This window comes from Colias philodice, chromosome 9, assembly GCF_061535455.1.
Source record: "Colias philodice isolate Cphi_HAF_F1 chromosome 9, ilColPhil1 Martin Lab GWU primary, whole genome shotgun sequence".
Lineage (NCBI taxonomy): Eukaryota > Metazoa > Arthropoda > Insecta > Lepidoptera > Pieridae > Colias > Colias philodice.
This window is the reverse complement of record NC_143094.1, coordinates 2,066,542-2,085,873: the sequence shown is the minus strand read 5'-3', so window position 1 is coordinate 2,085,873 and position 19,332 is coordinate 2,066,542. Positions and strand designations below refer to the sequence as shown.

At 32.2% G+C, this 19,332-nt stretch overlaps 1 protein-coding gene and 3 non-coding genes across 4 annotated transcripts in view; 2 read left to right on the top strand and 2 right to left on the bottom strand.

Moving 5' to 3' along the window:
* The window catches only part of LOC149485663 (uncharacterized), a 361,945-nt gene extending 344,645 nt beyond the window's left edge, over window positions 1-17,300 (bottom strand). The window contains exon 1 of the mRNA XM_089698915.1: window positions 17,014-17,300. Within this exon, the coding sequence (XP_089555041.1) occupies window positions 17,014-17,051 (38 nt within the window). The 5' untranslated portion in view covers window positions 17,052-17,300. The remainder of the gene's footprint in view (window positions 1-17,013) is intronic.
* TRNAG-GCC (transfer RNA glycine (anticodon GCC)) lies at window positions 1,774-1,844 on the top strand. Its single transcript has one exon. It is a non-coding gene; the product is annotated as a tRNA-Gly (tRNA).
* TRNAE-CUC (transfer RNA glutamic acid (anticodon CUC)) lies at window positions 2,407-2,478 on the bottom strand. Its single transcript has one exon. It is a non-coding gene; the product is annotated as a tRNA-Glu (tRNA).
* A 1,904-nt stretch (window positions 17,301-19,204) lies between the features above and the next one.
* On the top strand, window positions 19,205-19,275 carry TRNAG-GCC (transfer RNA glycine (anticodon GCC)). The gene has a single exon. It is a non-coding gene; the product is annotated as a tRNA-Gly (tRNA).
* The last annotated feature ends 57 nt before the right edge of the window (window positions 19,276-19,332 follow it).

The window sequence follows — 19,332 nt, the reverse complement described above, 5'->3', positions numbered from 1 at the left end:
GTGAGGGCTGCCACATGGTCGAAGATAATAAGAAAACACATTATCACTACATAGTATAAAACAAAGTCGCTTTCCCTGTCCCTATGTCCCTATGTCCCTTTGTACGCTTAAATCTTTGAAACTACGCAACGGATTTTGATGCGGTTTTTTTTAATAGATAGAGTGATTCAAGAGGAAGGTTTATATGTATAATAAGATCCATTAAGTAGTGGAGAAGTACTGTTATTTTTGAGGTTTCTAATGTGATGTCGTAAAAAATTACATTTATTCCGCTTACATTGCAAACGCAGGCTGAACCCTACGAGTTTTATCAAAATAATGTACTAAGTATTATACACATTGAAAAGGTCTACAGAAAAGTCCGCGATGGTATATGTCTATCTCTTATGGATAACCCACAATAACTTTTTTTTGTCATTTACTTTTTACGACAAATAATGGTTAATTTTCGAAGCGATTTTAACCAATACAGCATTAATCCTTAACCAATTAAATACCATGGATACATTGTTCATTTAATATAGATCTATATAGCCCTTTACACCGTATGATTTAAGTGAATATTTTCGAAGATATTACAGATTTAAAAATTGCGGGACGTAGCGTTTGCGGCCGCCCGGCTATGTATTTTATACCCGTGCGATGCCGGACTCACCGGAGCGGGCCGCTATATTTTTTTTATACCTATACAACGTTCACAATTTTTCTGTAGTGTATTTAGTATCAGCATTGCACCCGTGCGAAGCCGGGGCGGGTCGCTAGTAATTTATATTGTACATAAATTAAATGTGAACACTGAACAAACAGGTCTTATTGCTAAGACAAGGAACTCCTTCAAACGATGTAGTGTAGGAGAAGCATAGTAAAAAGCATTTTACCAGGAGATGAAATTGCAATTACTGGATATATTATACGATATTAATATCCATTCCTGGGGTTTTCTTTATTAATATTTTCTGAATCAAAGTACGAACTCTCCTTATAAAATTTTATAAAAAAACTTTTCTGTGGTGTGACTGTCAATAAAAGATAATCAGGACTATTTCATTTATAAAAGAATTCATGCAAAAATTACGTGTTTCACTCAAGAAAACTCACATTTAAGTAAACCACCGCTGAAAAACGAATAATTTTATTGTTATTTTCCCAAATTTTAACTGTATTATTTTAAAACTTTGCAATAAAGATTTTTTCTATTTCTAATTAAACTGCTGACCATCATTTTTCAGTATATTAATAACTTATTTTTGACAACCCTATCTAATTCCCTGTTGACACAGTATCGAGGGCTGCGGCCTGCGACCTACTTCGGAAAACTGAAAACATTTTCGTTCCGTGTCCGATATTGATGTTAAGATGACTCATGACACCCGATATTTTTATGTGATAAAATTATTTTAATGGGATATAAAATAGGTATTAAATAACATATATTATAATAACACCTTTGAATATTAGTTACATTTAGCGGTAAGTCAATGGGGTGTATCTGGCGATATCCCTAGTCAATGGTCAAACAAATAAAAAATTCGCTCACTACTTATACTTTAAAATATTAATTGTACAAGGAAAAAAGTGGTAGGTAATTTATAGCAATTTAAAATTTATAACATTTACATCTTAAATATTAACTTAAATTCTCAAATTATAATTTGTATGCTTTCTATTTCACGATAAATTAAAAGCATAATCAAATTGATTAAGATAGTGAAAATATAACATTAAAATACTAGATATTATTTTCTAATCCGTCTTTTCAAATTTGTAAATGCAGCATCGGTGGTTCAGTGGTAGAATGCTCGCCTGCCACGCGGGCGGCCCGGGTTCGATTCCCGGCCGATGCAAGTCACTTTTTGTTGGATAATAATTATTCGTTATGACTATATTTTATTTTTATTTAATTACTTTTACATATCATATTCCTGTATAAAAAAAAATACAACATTTTTTATGTTAATTAAAAATAATATTACCTACCAAAAATTTAGATAATGTAATGATACTGTATACACCCTAGATACTACAATTTTACAAATAACGTGTTATTAATAAATTTGTCCCACTTAGTTAAAACGAAACAGTGACACATCATCTAGGTCACTAATCACGGTTTAAATTTAACCAGAGTACATTTAAACAGTCACACCTTTCACTTATAACTAAAATTTATCACAGCGAAAAGTAAAAGTGCTTATGAATGAAAATAACTTTTTTGAATATTAGTAACATGATTTTTTTTCTCCGAATAATATTACTTTTTTTCAATAGCACTTTATTCGATCTTTAAAATTAAATTAAAAATATCGTTCAAGTGAAAACTTATAATATCAAGAAAAATAATGTTATTTCCATAAAACATACACGAGAACAGTATTATGAAAAATTAAACTAATAATAGAAAAGTTCTTCCGATACCGGGAATCGAACCCGAGCCTCCTGGGTGAGAGCCAGGTATCCTAGCCACTAGACCATATCGGATGTTGAATATTGTACTGAAAATAAGCTCTATATCATGATCGTAAACTGTGTAATTATATTATTGAAAATTAAAACAAAAATATGTTTCATGTCAGAAACATTATAGAGCAGGCTCCAAGGAGATGTTCGTTTGCAAAAATCGCGGACCTAAATCTGACTTCTGATATACATATATTGTATAGATCCCAGACATCCTATAGACAGATGTTGCCAACCAGTTTTGTGGTCCCCCTGCCCGCACCCCGGTAATTAAATATGGCATACAAAGAAAAAAATAAAAATTTCCAAAACATGCCGTGTGGGGTATCAAATGAAAGAGCTTATTGAGTAGATCACGAATATATAGCATACTATATACATTTCTTACACTTTCTCTAAGATTTTTTAGAAAATTTACGAAAATGGTCCATTTTTGAGTTAATTTTAAACCACTATAGATTGAAAACTCATGAATATATTTTTTAAATTATTATTTTAAATAATTAACAATAGTCCATTGTTTATGATTCAATAGTTCGTAATATAATATAAGTGAGCTATGTGGTGGATTTGATGAAAATAACTATATACTATATGAACTTGAAAATATACTCGCCATCTTTGAATGCTCCCCCCACTCCCCCATGCAACTATTTCACTGTACGAAATATTGAATCGTAAACAATGGACTATTGTTAATTATTTAAAATAATAATTTAAAAAATATATTCATGAGTTTTCAATCTATAGTGATTTAAAGTTAACTCAAAAATGGACCATTTTCGTAAATTTTCTAAAAAATCTTAGAGAAAGTGTAAGAAATGTATATAGTATGCTATATATTCGTGATCTACTCAATAAGCTCTTTCATTTGATACCCCACACGGCATGTTTTGGAAATTTTTATTTTTTTCTTTGTATGCCATATTTAATTACCGGGGTGCGGGCAGGGGGACCACAAAACTGGTTGGCAACATCTGTCTATAGGATGTCTGGGATCTATACAATATATATCAGAAGTCAGATTTAGGTCCGCGATTTTTGCAAACGAAACTCCACTGAGAGTCCGGTCTATTAGCTTCCTGATTGAGAGCTGTGAGTGTCCGTTTGTCTGTTCGCTTAGATCTTTAAAACTACGCGACGCAACGGATTTTGAAGAGGTTTGTTTTAATAGATAAAATGGTTCTTGAGAAATGTTTTACTATAAGCATGGCTATAAGTAATATAATTTGTTAAATTTTCTACAAAGTGGGCAAAGCCAGGCGCTAAGCTAGTCTAGTACATATATAAATAATTCATTATTACGCCATAACAAGGTGTGGCAAACAGCCGTTGCTAATGGTGTATGGTTAAATTTATAATTATTGATAAATATCTATTTATTTACATATTCCATGATAAATATTTATTGCCTATTGTAATACTAATGCGCTGTTCGTGTCATACCTATTTTCTCGTCAAAATATATTATATTATTGTCTTTAAGTTTTAAAATATTTCTTAAAAATGCTATAAACTTCACAGTCTTTCTTTGTTGGTAGTTTTTAATAGACTTGCAAATTGTCAAAGTGTAGACCACTACTTTTGTGATTTTTACCGATTTTGTTGGGCGAATATACCTATATGTATAACGAAAACAAAGTATTATTTATGTATTTAAAACTAAATTAAAACTGTTAATACGCTACGCTACTTCTAATAATTGTATAGTGGATTCGTATGTCAATTGCCTTGAAACAAGAGTGTATGTAAGTTATGTAAACATTTCAAAATAAACCAATAAACATTTTGTAAGCTGTGACGTCATCTGTTTGATTTATACAAGTATGAATAAGGCATTGTCATTTGGCATTTGGTTATTAACAAGCGTCTATTTATCGTTACTACAATAATACACGCACTTAACATTTACCTACCTGTAGGAAGGTATACTGTGAAATAGGAGATTAAAATCTATAGACTTACAGAGGCTTAAACCAAACTTAAACCATTTTGTACTATGCTTAAATGAACTATGCGTGAAATGCTATAGTTTCAAAATAAATGATAGACAAAAACTTCACTGCATACAAAATTTATTTTTTTTTACCAAAAATAAATCGATTCGTGGTCAAGAATTTTTGAAGAATAAAATCGCGCCAAAAGTTCTCTATTTTTTTGTTATCTACTTATACAAAATGTCACTTTCACAATTACTCGTATACGACTCTAGCACCCATTGAAACACAAAAAAAGATAAATAGGGCTATCCACAATTCTAGCATGGTGATTACGGACAAAAACCTCAATATTCGCATTAATTAATGCCAATAAATATTTTGATAATCTTCTTAAGGCGAAAGTTTGTAAGGATGTATGGATGTATGGATGTATGGATGTATGGATGTTTGTTACTCTTTCACGTAAAAACTACTGAACCGATTACAATGAAATTTAGCACACATATAGAGGGTAACTTGGATTAACACATAGGATAGGTTTTATCCCGGAAATCCCACGGGAACGGGAACTATGCGGGTTTTCCTTTGAAAACGCGGGCGAAGCCGCGGGCGGAAATCTAGTAAATAATAATGTAATGTAAAGAAAAAATCTGCAATAGATAAGTATCAATTTGTACTTTTCGTCCACGTTACCAAAAGCGATGAAGATGCTAAATTCGTACCTACCTCGTTGTAGAGTTTATTTCTTAGAATCACTAGATAAAACAAAGCTTACTTTCCACCGTCTGCGTATGCTTAGAACCTTAAAATTGCGATAACTGATTTTGATGGGGTTTTTTTATAGATAGAGTCCAAGAGGAACATTTTAGCACATAATTTGTCAAGTTATAAACGAAGAGAGCAAAGCCGCGGGCGGAAAGCTAGTAACTAATGAACATAAGCTCAAGACGTATATGTATACTAGATATATTTATATAGGTAGTCCAAATAAAAAAAAAACAATCAATCGAATGAATAATCATTAATTAATAATGAATAAATGCTCTTTCATAACCATCTCGATATAGCAACGGGAAGGAGTAATTGACCTTAGTACATTCAATTACCATTTATAGGCAGAAACGTTATTATTGCAATACTGTATACTAAGTATGTGTTCCTTGTTTCATGATATATGGGTAATAAATAATGTAACACAGTATAAATTAGTTTAGATAGTGTATATAATAATATGTATTTATTCAAGCGTCGGATCTTATTGAAATAATAAAAAATAGGCTGGATAAAAAAAACTTAATCTTTGGCTATAATATAGCATTCCGCACCTTTATCCGCTTACATTGTCAATTACAACTTTCCTCGCGAATCACTCTATCTATTTAAAAAACCGCATCAAAATCCGTTGCGTAGTTTTAAAGAAATAAGCTTACATAGGGAGTACAGCGATAGTGACTTTGTTTTATACTATGTAGACGTAGTGATGATTTAAATCAAATTATGAGGCATATTTAAAACAAATAGGAATAAATAAAGAAATAATTTTCTAAACATTTAATAATTACTCGTAAAATAAACTTGCTATTTATTAATTTATCAGTATTTATGCAACAACGTTATAGAAATGTTTTTGTGCACGTAGATAGTTATTGTGAAATCGCCGTACGGATTGCAAAAGAAATTTATAATTGCTCATTCATTCAGTAATTAACGTTTTTATGCTTTTTCCTTTCTTTTCTCGCTCTCTATTTAGCGAATGGTTCTTTGATGAAGATGGATAATATTTGTATGGTTTTATTATGAAATTAAAGGCAAGGGTAGATTTTTAATGTATTTTTTTTAATAAAGATGTATTATTGTGTGAATGAAAACATATTCGCCTTGAACTCGCAAAGCCATTTTTTTATTATTATTATGTTATCAACTAACTACCTAAATTCAAAATAATTAGTTGACAATATTTAAGTTCGTTTTTGTTTTAAGTGACAATAATGCTGGCATTTTCATAAAGTCGCAAAAATTAATTCAGATATTTTCAAGTCTCACGCACTATATTTGTTTTTAGGACCTTCTATTAAATAAATTGCTTTAAGTTCCCATTAAATTGACTAGTCCCATTCATTATTTACCTAAAATACATTATCTCCAATACCTTTACATTTAGCACTATTCATATAGGTATTTGACACTTGGATAAGCAGGCCCAAGGCCTTTGGATTTGTTAATTCGTAAGCTAAATCGGGGGTTCAAGGTGATCACAGTTAATCGTTATTCGCTAAATCATTGCTATTTTAGACGTAATTTATTACTTAGAATATTGTATTATTAATGAATCTATAGGCAATATTGTAGGATTAATACTTAATGTACAATTATTAGTATAAAATCTATGTAGATTGCTTTGTAGGGGATTGACTAATCAAAGTTAGGTTAAGTTAGGTTTTATAAGGCTACCATTAAATATATAAAAAAAAATAAAAAAATAGGGTCCTCTTTTCGTTAATAGTTATCTATTCGACAGTGTTGAATTATTTTCTTTCTATCATAATATAATTTTCGTAAATCCCGCTCGAAGGACCAATAAAAATATGTTTCATCACAATTTATCAGTTACTAGCTTTCCGCCCGTGGCTTCGCCCGCTTTGCTTAAAACCTCATATAAATTATACTTAAGCCTTCATCTTGAATCACTCTATCTATTGAAAAAAACCGCATCAAAATCCGTGTCGTAGTTTAAAAGATTTAAGCACGTATGCAATAAGCATAACAGAGAAAACAACTTAATTTTATATGTAGCGATGGTAGTGAATATCATTTAATTATGTAATTTATAGTTTGACTAGCTCCATATAAATGGCTGCAGATAGCTGCAACATACTAATTTTCATTTCATTAATATATCTAAGAGAAGATTGGGTTTAAAATACTCAAGTTAGCCTTGCAATATGCAGGCAGTCGTGCCATCCTCAGGGCATGCAATCATGCACTATAGATAAAAACAAAATATACCATAGATAATAAATTGCTAGGGTAATGACCTCTTTTCTTTATTTTCTTCATTACTTGCGTGTTAAGCGAGATTTAGACGATACAATTTTCTTGTACATTCAAGTGCAATTATTGAATGCAATGAATTAAGTGCGTTATTTGCATGTTATTTGCCCTTCAAGAATTGTACGCAACTGTTTACACGTGGATACAAGTAAAAAAATTGAACGCAAATATTGAATGCAAGTCTTGACAAAAAATAGTTGCAAATGTCTTCTTATTGAATAGAAGATTTTATATGTAAAGTTCATTGACCAATTACTAAATAGAGAGCAAACTTTATTTTGTTATTTTTCACAAGATTTTTTGTTCCTACTTTATTTGCGGATAATTATAATGTTTTTTTTACATTAATTTTTCATTAAATAATATAGAAACATCTTGTTTACACTGTAAATTTGTATTTAAATGTAAAAAGAATATGTTACCAACGTCAAAAATATTTTCCTGCATTTTTTTTTTCAGACGAATTTTTCATTTTTTTCGAAACTTAATATTATTAATATCTACAATAGCCTTTATATACGTTGAATATTAAGCTATTTACTCAAAAATTAGGATGATACGGTTGAAACCATACAACTAAACACATATGTATATTTTAAAATCTTATTTCTAAAGTTAACCTTGTCGCCACAAACATCGAAATGTCGATATGTTACATAACATTTGATTGTTTATTGAATGAGGTCATCCATTAAAAACGAATTTAAACTTGAAACTAATTTTATAGAAATTTCAAAAACAGCTCAAATAATAATCCAATCATTTTACGACATAAATAACATCAACAACGGATTTTATAATAATAACTTATTTCGGGGGCCCATACAACTTATTTCGGGGGCCCATACAGTGAGAGGGCGAGTCACCACCTGCCAACATATTTTTACTTTATTTTAGTAGAAAGGCAGGTGCCATAGTTTCCCATAGTCCCCAATACCAGTCCATTTAGCATCCCAATCCATAGCCCCATTATTAAATTTCCATACCCTGCAATAGTCCTACATCGGCCGCGGACTGCCTAGGGCTGTATCTCTATAGTGCAGTCATGGGCAGGCTGCGGCTGGTGTCCCACAACACATTAAAATTCTCGAAAGGGCCTCTGCGTGTTGGATCCGTGTCCCCACGTAAGCCTTCCAAAGATCCGGGTACTGGTCCTTCTGGTGGTACCCGAGTATTATGGAAATGAGAAACATAATAATAATAATAAAGGCGTAGGGATGTGACGACCCCATCGCCCCCGGTTGGCATATCTACAATAGATATCCCAACCGTGCAGTCAGTCACCCCGCAGGGCACCTTGTGGCGAGGTGTCGGGGAGTAGCGACCCCGCGGGAACCGAGCGCTCCCGGGGGAGGCCCCTGTCCTCACCTCTGGACTGTCCCAGTGGCAGTTCGGAGTGAACAATGACGAGGTTCAGGATCCCCCACCTCTGGCTTGCCTTTGTTGGCCGTCCAGAGTGGAGCCGCCAGAGCTATATGCTCGGGGGTGGAAGTGTCTAATGGCGTAATAGCGGGGAAACCCGCTCCGGGCCCTAAGGCCCGTGATGGTGAAACCGGTGCCGCACCTCTCTACACCCCTAGCCGTTCAGCTGATGTTGCCCCCTTGTTGCCATTCTCGGTAACCTTTTTGGGAGCCCATCGACCGAACTGGCGAGTCACCGTCTGCCATTATTTTCAATTTTTAATATTGAAAAGGCAGACGTCCATAGTCCCCATAGAACCAATATACCAGTCCATCTAACACCCCCTTCCATAACCCAGTTTTGTTCATTTCCATTTTTCTGCAATAGTCCTACATTGGCCGCGGACTTCCCAGGGCTGTATCTCTATAGTGCAGTCATGGGCAGGCTGCGGCTGGTGTCCCACAACACATTAAATTCTCTAAAGGGCCTCTGCGTGTTGGACCTGTGTCCCCACGTAAGCCTTCCAAAGGACCGGGTATCTTCCTTCTGGTGGTACCCGTGTATTATGGAGAGAGACATAATAATAATACAAAATTTTGATGAGGTTTTTCTGATCGATAGCATAGTTCTTGTCTCTTGAGCAAGTTTTAGAAGATCATTTGTTAAGTTTTAGCCAAAGCAGGCGAACCCGCGGGCGAACAGCTAGTAAATACCTATTATACCAAAAACGAAATCACCTAACATTTACGTAACTATAGACCAACCTTTTAATTTATATAGTCATTTTGAACATTAATTCATAAAACAAACAAAAAACAGAATGCAACACATTGATTAAATTTTCACACACGATTTGTTCATAAAACCGAAACAACATACCATAACAGCATTAGAAAAATATAAAAAAAGCGAAAGGGTGGCCACACAGCATGAAACGACCGGCAATACGAGAGGGCCAATTTTCAATTTAATTCACTGCAGGTGGCCCCGCCAGAGGGCAGTACTAGTGTAGTTTAGGGCTGACAACCTTATGGTAAGGGCACTATAACTACAGATAATATAATACTGTACTTGTACTATAACTTTAAAACTTCATGTAACTATAAGGAAAATGGTATTGGTTGCTTAGCTTGCGATGCAAATGTGCAATAACTAAGATTATAAATAGGTACATTGAAAACAATATTTAAAGTGTTAAAGTATATGGTGGAAAACTGAATTTTGGTTAAATAGTAATAGGTTAAACACCTTTAGTCTAAGGAAAATAATGCTTGTCGTGAGAACAGCTCTTGAAGGGGTAGAAAATGTTGTATGTTCAAACCAAAATATTACAATCTCATAATCATATCTTAATATTTTGTAAATCACATTAAATTGTATTATAAGTACATAATTTTAAGAATTTTTACGTACATGTACCCATTAAATGAATTGATAACCGTTTCTTTAATTCGGTTACATACTGTAATATTATAATATTTAACTATTCAACATAAAACACATTTAATTAATTAAAAGTTGACAGCCCTAACCACGTCTAACTTGTACAAGGTAACAAGGGCGGTAAGTAATTATTAATTTCAACTAAACATAATGAAGTTATGCTATGCGTTATTAGTTTGATATTATAATCTGTTTCAATGTTATCTCAGTATTGCGGGAAGTATGGGTGGTACTTGTAAAGTGGTTAAAATGTATTTTCTATAGAACTCGGGAATATAAACTCATTAATTTCACTGCCGTAAGTTTAAAAGCTGTTTAATTTTTATAAATATTCGCGCGACAACACAACAATGCGAGAAATAATGCACAAGTGATTTATTTAAAACTTCAACTGTTCTTTTTATTAACGTAACAAGTCCAATCCATGAACTATCTGATTGTTGAAAAATAATAAAATATGCATTTGATACTAGACATTTTAGTTAAGTAGGAAAGAGTTACAAAATGAATCTATTATCAATTCATAACATCTGTAATTAACCGGAATTTGATCACACTACTTCATCAGTAATGTAAGCTGATTTAGTTTTCTTCGTTTTCAAAATCCATTACAGCAGAAAATCCAACAATCCAACAAGAGATGACAACTCCAAATATTGTAACATAACTCAATTAAACTAACACTAACATTTCTCGAAACTTCCAAGAAACGTGTTATTTTAAAACTCCTTTTTAATTACATAGCATAAAAACGAATAATGCTTGGTTTGCGCAACACCGCTAAGTAATCAATTGTCACGATACATTTTCCGTGTTTTTTCTTACGTCAAGTAGGCTGTAGTAGGAAATTAATTAAAGTGATTAAACCCTCATTATTTAAATACGCAAAGCAGTCAGAATGAGGAAGATGTATTCAGATTAGTGGCAATTTGAAGTAAAAACACGCTATGGTGAAATTTTCTAAATTCCTAATAACTTTGAAAAAATTATTTCATACTAACTAGTACCAAAAGTTAGGTTAACTGGAGTCTAAGAGCTGAGTTTGAACTCTCCTGACACAATAGTAATAAATAACAGAGCTATAGATGTAAGTAGAGCTGTGGTAGAGCCAAGTTATTCTTCTAAGCCAAACTAGTGTAGAGAATGTAGAGGCAGTAGAGCCTCCTCCACTGGACTCTATGCATGATAGAGACACTTAACAGGTATATCCCCCAGCACTCAGTTTTTCACATCCTAGAGCAAAATGATAGAGTTAAAGCATTATTCATATAAGTTGATAAACCTCGCCTTCATAGTGCACTATCCTATTGTCACTTGAAGTGCGTTGGCGCCGCCTTATCAGCGGTTATCTATTATCGAATACGTAGAGTATCTATGAGGCGATACGCTCTAAGGTCAATGTAATATGTTTATTTGTTAGTGAATGACCTAGATCTGATGCTATTTTAATTTATAAAATTTAATTTAGTATTGAAGTTTGTAGAAATTACCTAGCTAGAAAATTAGAAACATACTTTTATAATTGATTTTATTATGAATTGATCGCGTAACTTTTTCTGTAGGATAAGATTTGGGCTGTTTATAGCGCTTCTTTTACAATAAATATTTACTTATGCTCTTTTTTATTTTTATTTATTTAACACGTTCACTGCGGCATGTCCAGTATCGGGCCATCAGCGACTACACCACAGTGCGGCGCCCAAAATCGCAGTTTTCACCGTGGTGCGGCGAGGTTTTTTATATGTTAATCAATGACTAGAAAAGAGACAAATATATTTTTGTGATCACAGTTTGAAGTAGGACTCAATTTAGTTTAAAAATCGTATGGCAAAATATTGGACACAACGATAGAAAAGAAACTGTTTCTTTTGTGTGCGGTATGTAAAATATTTTGCCATGGACAAGCACCTCATGCCGCACTGTACTGCGAGCGCGCCGCGTGTCAGTCTCGCATAGTGATGTACCAGAACGGCACGCGTCGTTATCAAATTTTTAAATGACAATGATACCTTAGAGGCTTTAGTTTTTTTATTTTCTTTTATTTCGTAGCATAAATGCAAAAATGTGAGGACAGTTGTGAAAATAATATAAAACATTAAAACAAAAGTTACTGAACAAATTAAAACAAAAGTTACTGAACAATTTCCTGATAGTACTCTATCAAGTACCTTGTTTTATATGTGTTTTTTTTTGTATCGACGATCTCGTTATCTGTTAACTGAAATATACAAAATTGATTTATATCGATATCGATGTTTTATTTTACAGTGTTTCCCATCGCTATTACTGTAAACATGCCGTATCAACGCAGTGCGGGATGGCAAATAATTTTTCACAAAATCAGGGGTTTACATTTTCCCTCATATCTTTTAAACTATTGGGTCAAACTAAAAGCTATTTATGCGGTATATACTAGACTATATATACTACTATCTGAAAAAAAATTTTTTGAAATATCTTGAAATTTCATGAAATTATTAACGTTCAAAGTCAGAAGGTGCGATGTGATAAAAATGGCTCATGACGCACAGTGGTGAACTTGCCGATGTGAAGTATGGAAGACATGCCGCAACAACGGTAAGTTTGGCATTTTAGGTGCCGCAGTGAACGTGTTAAGCCTTAGCTTGTTTTCAATATTATAACTATTCGAGCCTAACTATAAACAAATGAAAAAGCTCTCAATAAAAACAAATCATCAGCCTTTATTTCTATTACCATAGCTTATATTTTCTCCAGATTCCAAGACGTCATTTTATATCTCCTCTTCAATCGAAATCTGACCCAGAACCCACATTTTTCCCCAATCTTATCACTCAGTATATCTTCTATTTATATTTAGTTATTTCTTACTGATTAAGTTGCTCAAACTAACAAGAACAGAGCTAATCAACGGAATGGCGATAACAACATGGTAACAACATAAACGAGCACTTACAGCCTTGCGGAAGTAAACAGAGAATTTCTTATAGTTTGCTTTTGTATAACGCTATGTGGTAAATATTATGTACTATATAATATGTAAGTTCTTGCTACATGTTAGCAATGCTAGTTATAGAGTATTACACAAAGATGTGTCTATTGGCTATTAATATAATATTAAATAGCTTTCCACCCGCGGCTTCGCCCGCTTTGTAAATAATTTATATACTAAAACCTTCCTCAAGAATTGCTCTATCAATTGAAAAAACCGCATCAAAATCCGGTGCGTAGTTTTAAAGATTTAAGCATACATGGGGACATAGGGACAGAGAAAGCGACTTTGTTTTATAATGTTCACTTACATAATGTATGCCGCTCATTTCTTGATTTTTTTTACTATTTTGAATTGGTAATTTAAGCAAATTAATTAATAAATCCACTAGCTACTCATCTATTTAATAAAACAAAACCGCATCAAAATCCGGTGCGTAGTTTTCAAGATCTAAGCATACAAACGGACAGAGTGACTTTTTATACTATGAAGCTACTTACAAACAAATGCTTTCTTTAAAGAATCGAATCTTAGTACAGTCTTATTACATATTACAGTATACTAACCACTAGACCATATACAACGTCACAAAGGATTTTCTAATCCGGCGTTTTTGTCGATTATTTTCATCACCTTTTGTCCATTGTTTCAAGCTGTTTCGAAGTCTATTGTTTCCCGCGAATTCACATTTTCTTGTTAACATTTCACTATGATATATCTTTGGTTGCTTCATTGAAATTATTTTATCTAACTTGATACGGCAACACGTTTTTGGAACTGGTTGCATGCTATGTTAAAATCCCTGACTCGGCTATGCAGGGTGTCCGATTCTTGAAATTGAGACATCACAACAATTTCATATCATATTTCTTGCAGCTCGAAGAAATGAAGACTTTGCATTGGTAATTAAATAATAAATAGTAATAAAAATCGGTATAGACAAATGAAAACTTAACCTCGAACCAAAAAGTAATTAATATACCTATTCCGAAAGCATTGAAATATTTTCTAATAATAAAATATTAAAAACAAATAATTACTCTATATTTCTTGAACATAAAAAAACCTATATTATTATGAAATTGTTGTATATTTTGAATTAAATTTCACAATAATCAATAATACATCTGTAACTCAAAATCGATCTTCTGTGAGGCGAGTGACCTAATTCAGGCCAATGCTTCCATTTTGAGATGTTCAAACGAATTTTACCCTTCGTATATCAATTTATCTTCAAGCATAATATATTTATTACTAGCTTTCCGCCCGCGGCTTCGTCCGCTTTGTCTAAAACATAATAAATTATATACTAACACCTCCCTAAATCACTCTATGTATTAAAAAAACCGCATCAAAATCCGTTGCGTAGTTTTTAAATATTTAAGCATACATAGGGACATAGGGACATAGGGACAGAGAAAGCGACTTTGTTTTATACTATGTAGTGATTAACCAAAAAAATACGACTGACATGAAGCGTAATTTGAATCCACATCTTTTACTTTACTTCAATAGTAAAAATTCACAAAAACAATATTCATATGCATTTAAAAAAATATATAGGTAGATTTTTAAACTTTTGAAGTGAAACTTCTTTAGGCGCGTTGAGCGTAAAATTTCAAGGTCGCGTCATGACAATACCGTCACGCCATAGAGTAAGGCGATGATTTTGGTATCTTTGAATCTTGCCAAAAGAAGTTTCACTTCTGACACGTGTACTCGGCACACACGCTCTTTTTTACCATGTTTTTTTATAACAAAGCAAAAAACTAATAATATAAATGGACAGTAGAAATACCTAGAAAACTCTACATGACGTAATATTCCCTCCCTTGAGCTTTTCATGTAAAACTGTCATTTACCGAATGCAGATATTAATGTTTGACCTAATCTTGATCCAGTTTTATTAAATAAGCCAATATACATTTTTCTATAATACTCACTTTTTATATTTTATTATTTACTAGATGTGTGTTTTAGCCGCAGTGCTCCGCTCTTGTTGGTCTTAGCGAGATGATATAAAGCCTTCCTCGATATTTACCTAATTCTTTCAGATAATTCTTTCAGTGTGACCAAATCGGACCAGTAGTTCCCGAGATTAGCGCTTTCAAACAAACAAACAAACATTAGAAATTATATTTACGTCTTAAAAAGAAAGTTATAATTTCAGGTAGTATGAAATTATACTGTTAACAACAGTAATAAATATTTTTTTACTGTTTTATACTTTGTCCTGACGAACCCATGAAATATAGTAAACTAATAAATTGCAAAGCACTATTTTCATTTTTGAATAAGTCTCTTTTAGATTTATTTAAAAATGAAAATAGTTTAATAATTAATTTATTTTTATTTTATAAAATATGTTTCTATGCTAATTTCAAAATGTTTGAACAGATTTGTAACTATATGCAGCACAGTTAGATTTGTCACAGTTGTAGAAACGATATAGGCTGGATTAAATTACAATATTGTATATTTTGTTGAATAATTGCCTACTTGACAACCGCACTGTGGTTAGTGACTTACTTATTAAATTACTGCCCAATAACGACTTATGTTTTTATACATAGCTTTATGTGGAATTCCTTTTTAGCTGGGTTTTATTCAAAAGATTTAATTTTAGAAATAGTTAGAATGAGAAATATAAATATTTTATTTTTTTTTTTATATTATTTTTCTACTGGTCTAACTATATTTTATACAATTCGGTTATTAATATATTTAATAATTAATGAATATTGTAAGCACAATTTACAATTTATGTATATTTATTCACAAGTTTATGTAAATACTTAAATGCAAAAATTCCCTAATACATGAAAAGGCTGTCTAGACTCTAGGACTCTACCAGCGCAATTAAAGTTGAATTTCTTTCATATTATTTTATTTCAAAAAGTCCCCTAGAGATGGAAAGTTTTTTATTTTTTTATGTTTGTAATAAATACTATAATAATTAATAAAGACCTAAAATAACGAAGTTTCGAATATTTTATTTACACAGTAATCCATACTAGGTAATATTATAAATGCGAAAGTAACTCTGTCTGTCTGTCTGTTACTCAATCACGCCTGAACTACTTAACCAATTTGCATAAAATTTGGTATAGATATATTTTGATACCCGAGAAAGGACATAGGATAGGTTTTATCCCGGAAATCCTACGGGAACGGGTTTTTCTCTGAAAACGCGGGCGAAGCCGCGGGCGGAAAGCTGGTAATTAAATATTTATCATACGGAACAACGTAGTCATAAATTTAAATACATCAAGGGTTTTAACCATTTAATAGTATATTTTTCTCTACAAAGTTCAGTCGAATATCCGTATATATAAACAGAGTTCATTTAGCTCTAGGACCTAGCATTTTTTTTTACCTAGGTAAAAAAAACTCTAGAGTTTAGATACAGACAAATAGGTAGTAGATAAAAATATTAATTATTATTTATTATTTAGGCTGGTAATGAACATTCGTTCAGAATCTTTCGTATGATAGAGCCATATGCAATTTCGATATTTCGATATTTTTTAGATATTCGTATAATATTTTAATTTATTTCTGAAATGTTTCTGCGACGTTGACTTTTAATTTTACGATAGTTAACTTGTATATGTTTATCATAGGTATATAAAATCACCTTTATCAATCCATTAACATAACGATTTATAAAACAATCAATCAATCAATTAAACTGTATAATACAAACAATCAATCGATTTGTAAAATAAATAAATAAATAAAAAACAAACCTTTTCGGCTTCCACCGTTTCATGAAAACTCCAAACATTTTATCCACCTTCTAATTGACAAACAAAACACAACACAGCACTTACACACACAAAATCATAAAACACTATATCTACCTCAAACTCTACATCAACTCTACTACGTAATTAATATCTAGACACTTTCCATTGACATTAAACTACCGATTGATTTAAGCTAGAATCGTATTTATTATTAAAGAATCGATTGATTTAATCGTATAAAATCGATGTTTGTACAATCGCGTGTATACAAGCAGCTCTTATCAGCGCTTCTATGCAACTGAGCGTTTGGCATTGAGATCTGAGTTTCGCAACCAGTTGGCCAACTGATCGATGGATTAGTTGAGCGTTGTTATCAGTGACGTGTAAAACTATACGCACATGTAATAAATAAATCCTTTTTAGGAGTATTTGGTAAATGTCTTATATTGCCTCTCAATTATTTAGGCTCCCAAAATAATAGTCGTAATAGGTATCAACCTAGCTAATTGTATGTCGTGTGATATATGCCTAAAATCAGTTTTATGTTTACGCAAATTACTGTATGGCTTATGGCTCTATGAACTAGTACATTTTTAAATAAGATTTAAATTTAGCATTATTCAACTCTTTATAACTTTGCGGAATTCTATTGTAAAAACTTTGACGCATAAATGAATTTTTAACTTTAGATTTCAATTTTATTTCTGAACAATTTTGGGTAGAAATTGGAACACCGTGTCTTCGAGCATTTATCTCAGTAGTCAGTAGTCAGTACCATACTACTATAGTATATATTATATATATAAAATTCTCGTGTCACAATGTTAGTCTGCATACTCCTCCGAAACGGGTGGACCGATTCTCATGAAATTTTCTGTGCATATCGGGTAAGTCTGAGAATCGGCCAACATCTATTTTTCATATGTACCACGGGCGAAGCCGGGGCGGACCGCTAGTATTATTATATTAACCGTACTTAGCAAACAGATACTAGTCTAGAAAAAAAACTGATGATAAAATTCTTTTGTTGAAGCCATTTTTTTCTATTCACAATGCAGTAAGGTGAACGCACTCACAACAACCAAATTCCTTACTTCACACTTGAACCAACAAAAGAGGATTTTTTCCTTACAATGCATTTTTTAACCAACTGGGCCAGAAGAGAAGTCCTATATCTATACTAATATTATAACGCTGAAGAGTTTGTTTTTTGTTTGAACGCGCTATTCTTAGGAACTACTGATACGATTTCAAAAATTCTTTCGGTGTTAGATTGTTCATATATCGAGGAAGGCTATATTATATTGTCATCACGCTAAGACCGACAGGAAAGGAGCACTGTGGGTAAAATCGCGGGGCACAGCTAGTAGTTTATTTTTTTCACAGTATATTATATTATATAGTGTAGTTAGTACATGCATATTTAGTACAATTTGCTAACAAAACAGCTATATGTAGTTTCATAGTAATTGTAAAAATTGTCATAGTGAAATTATAAAAAATTCTTCTAGAACATTTAATTTTTATTTATTTCCATTATCTTGTTAAAAAATTAAAATGCCTGGACAACGGTATCTTACAAATAATAAAATTTCATAAAATTATGTACATTTATAGATATTTATCGTAAATAGACTCTCTAGACTCTACAAATACTTTAGCTGTAGGTATATTTAAGTACTTAACTGTCAAAAATATTCCAGAGCTGCACGTGTACAAACACATGAAAAACAATTAAAATATTGTGTACACAAGTGATAAATATCGTTTTTAGAACACGTCTAATGTTAGGCGGTTTGTTTGAAATGCGTAAAATATTTTTTTTTTTCTAAGGTTCAGTTGCGTTTAGTTACGCTACACTATCTTCAATAACTAAGTACTAAGAGCTTTTCCATGCATTCTCTATAGATATCAACATTTTCAAGCAAATAATGAATGTTCATTAATCTTGGTGTGAAAATTAAAACAATAGAGCAAATAGATAAAGTTCGAATCTATACTTATTAGTAAAATGTTTAAGATAACGAACCTTCAGCTGTAGCCTGTAGGTAACACGAAATAAATCTCAATCTTAAATAAAAGGATCTCAATGTATAAAATAATATTATTACAATAGTATAAATTGAACCAATTTCTTTAAAAAATAAGCTAGGTGTAAAAATTGTACTTCTATTTCAGAAAATTATGCGTAGCATCGGTGGTTCAGTGGTAGAATGCTCGCCTGCCACGCGGGCGGCCCGGGTTCGATTCCCGGCCGATGCAATTTCTTTTTCATTTTTTATTGCATCTTAATCATTTTTAATATTTTTTTACCATTAT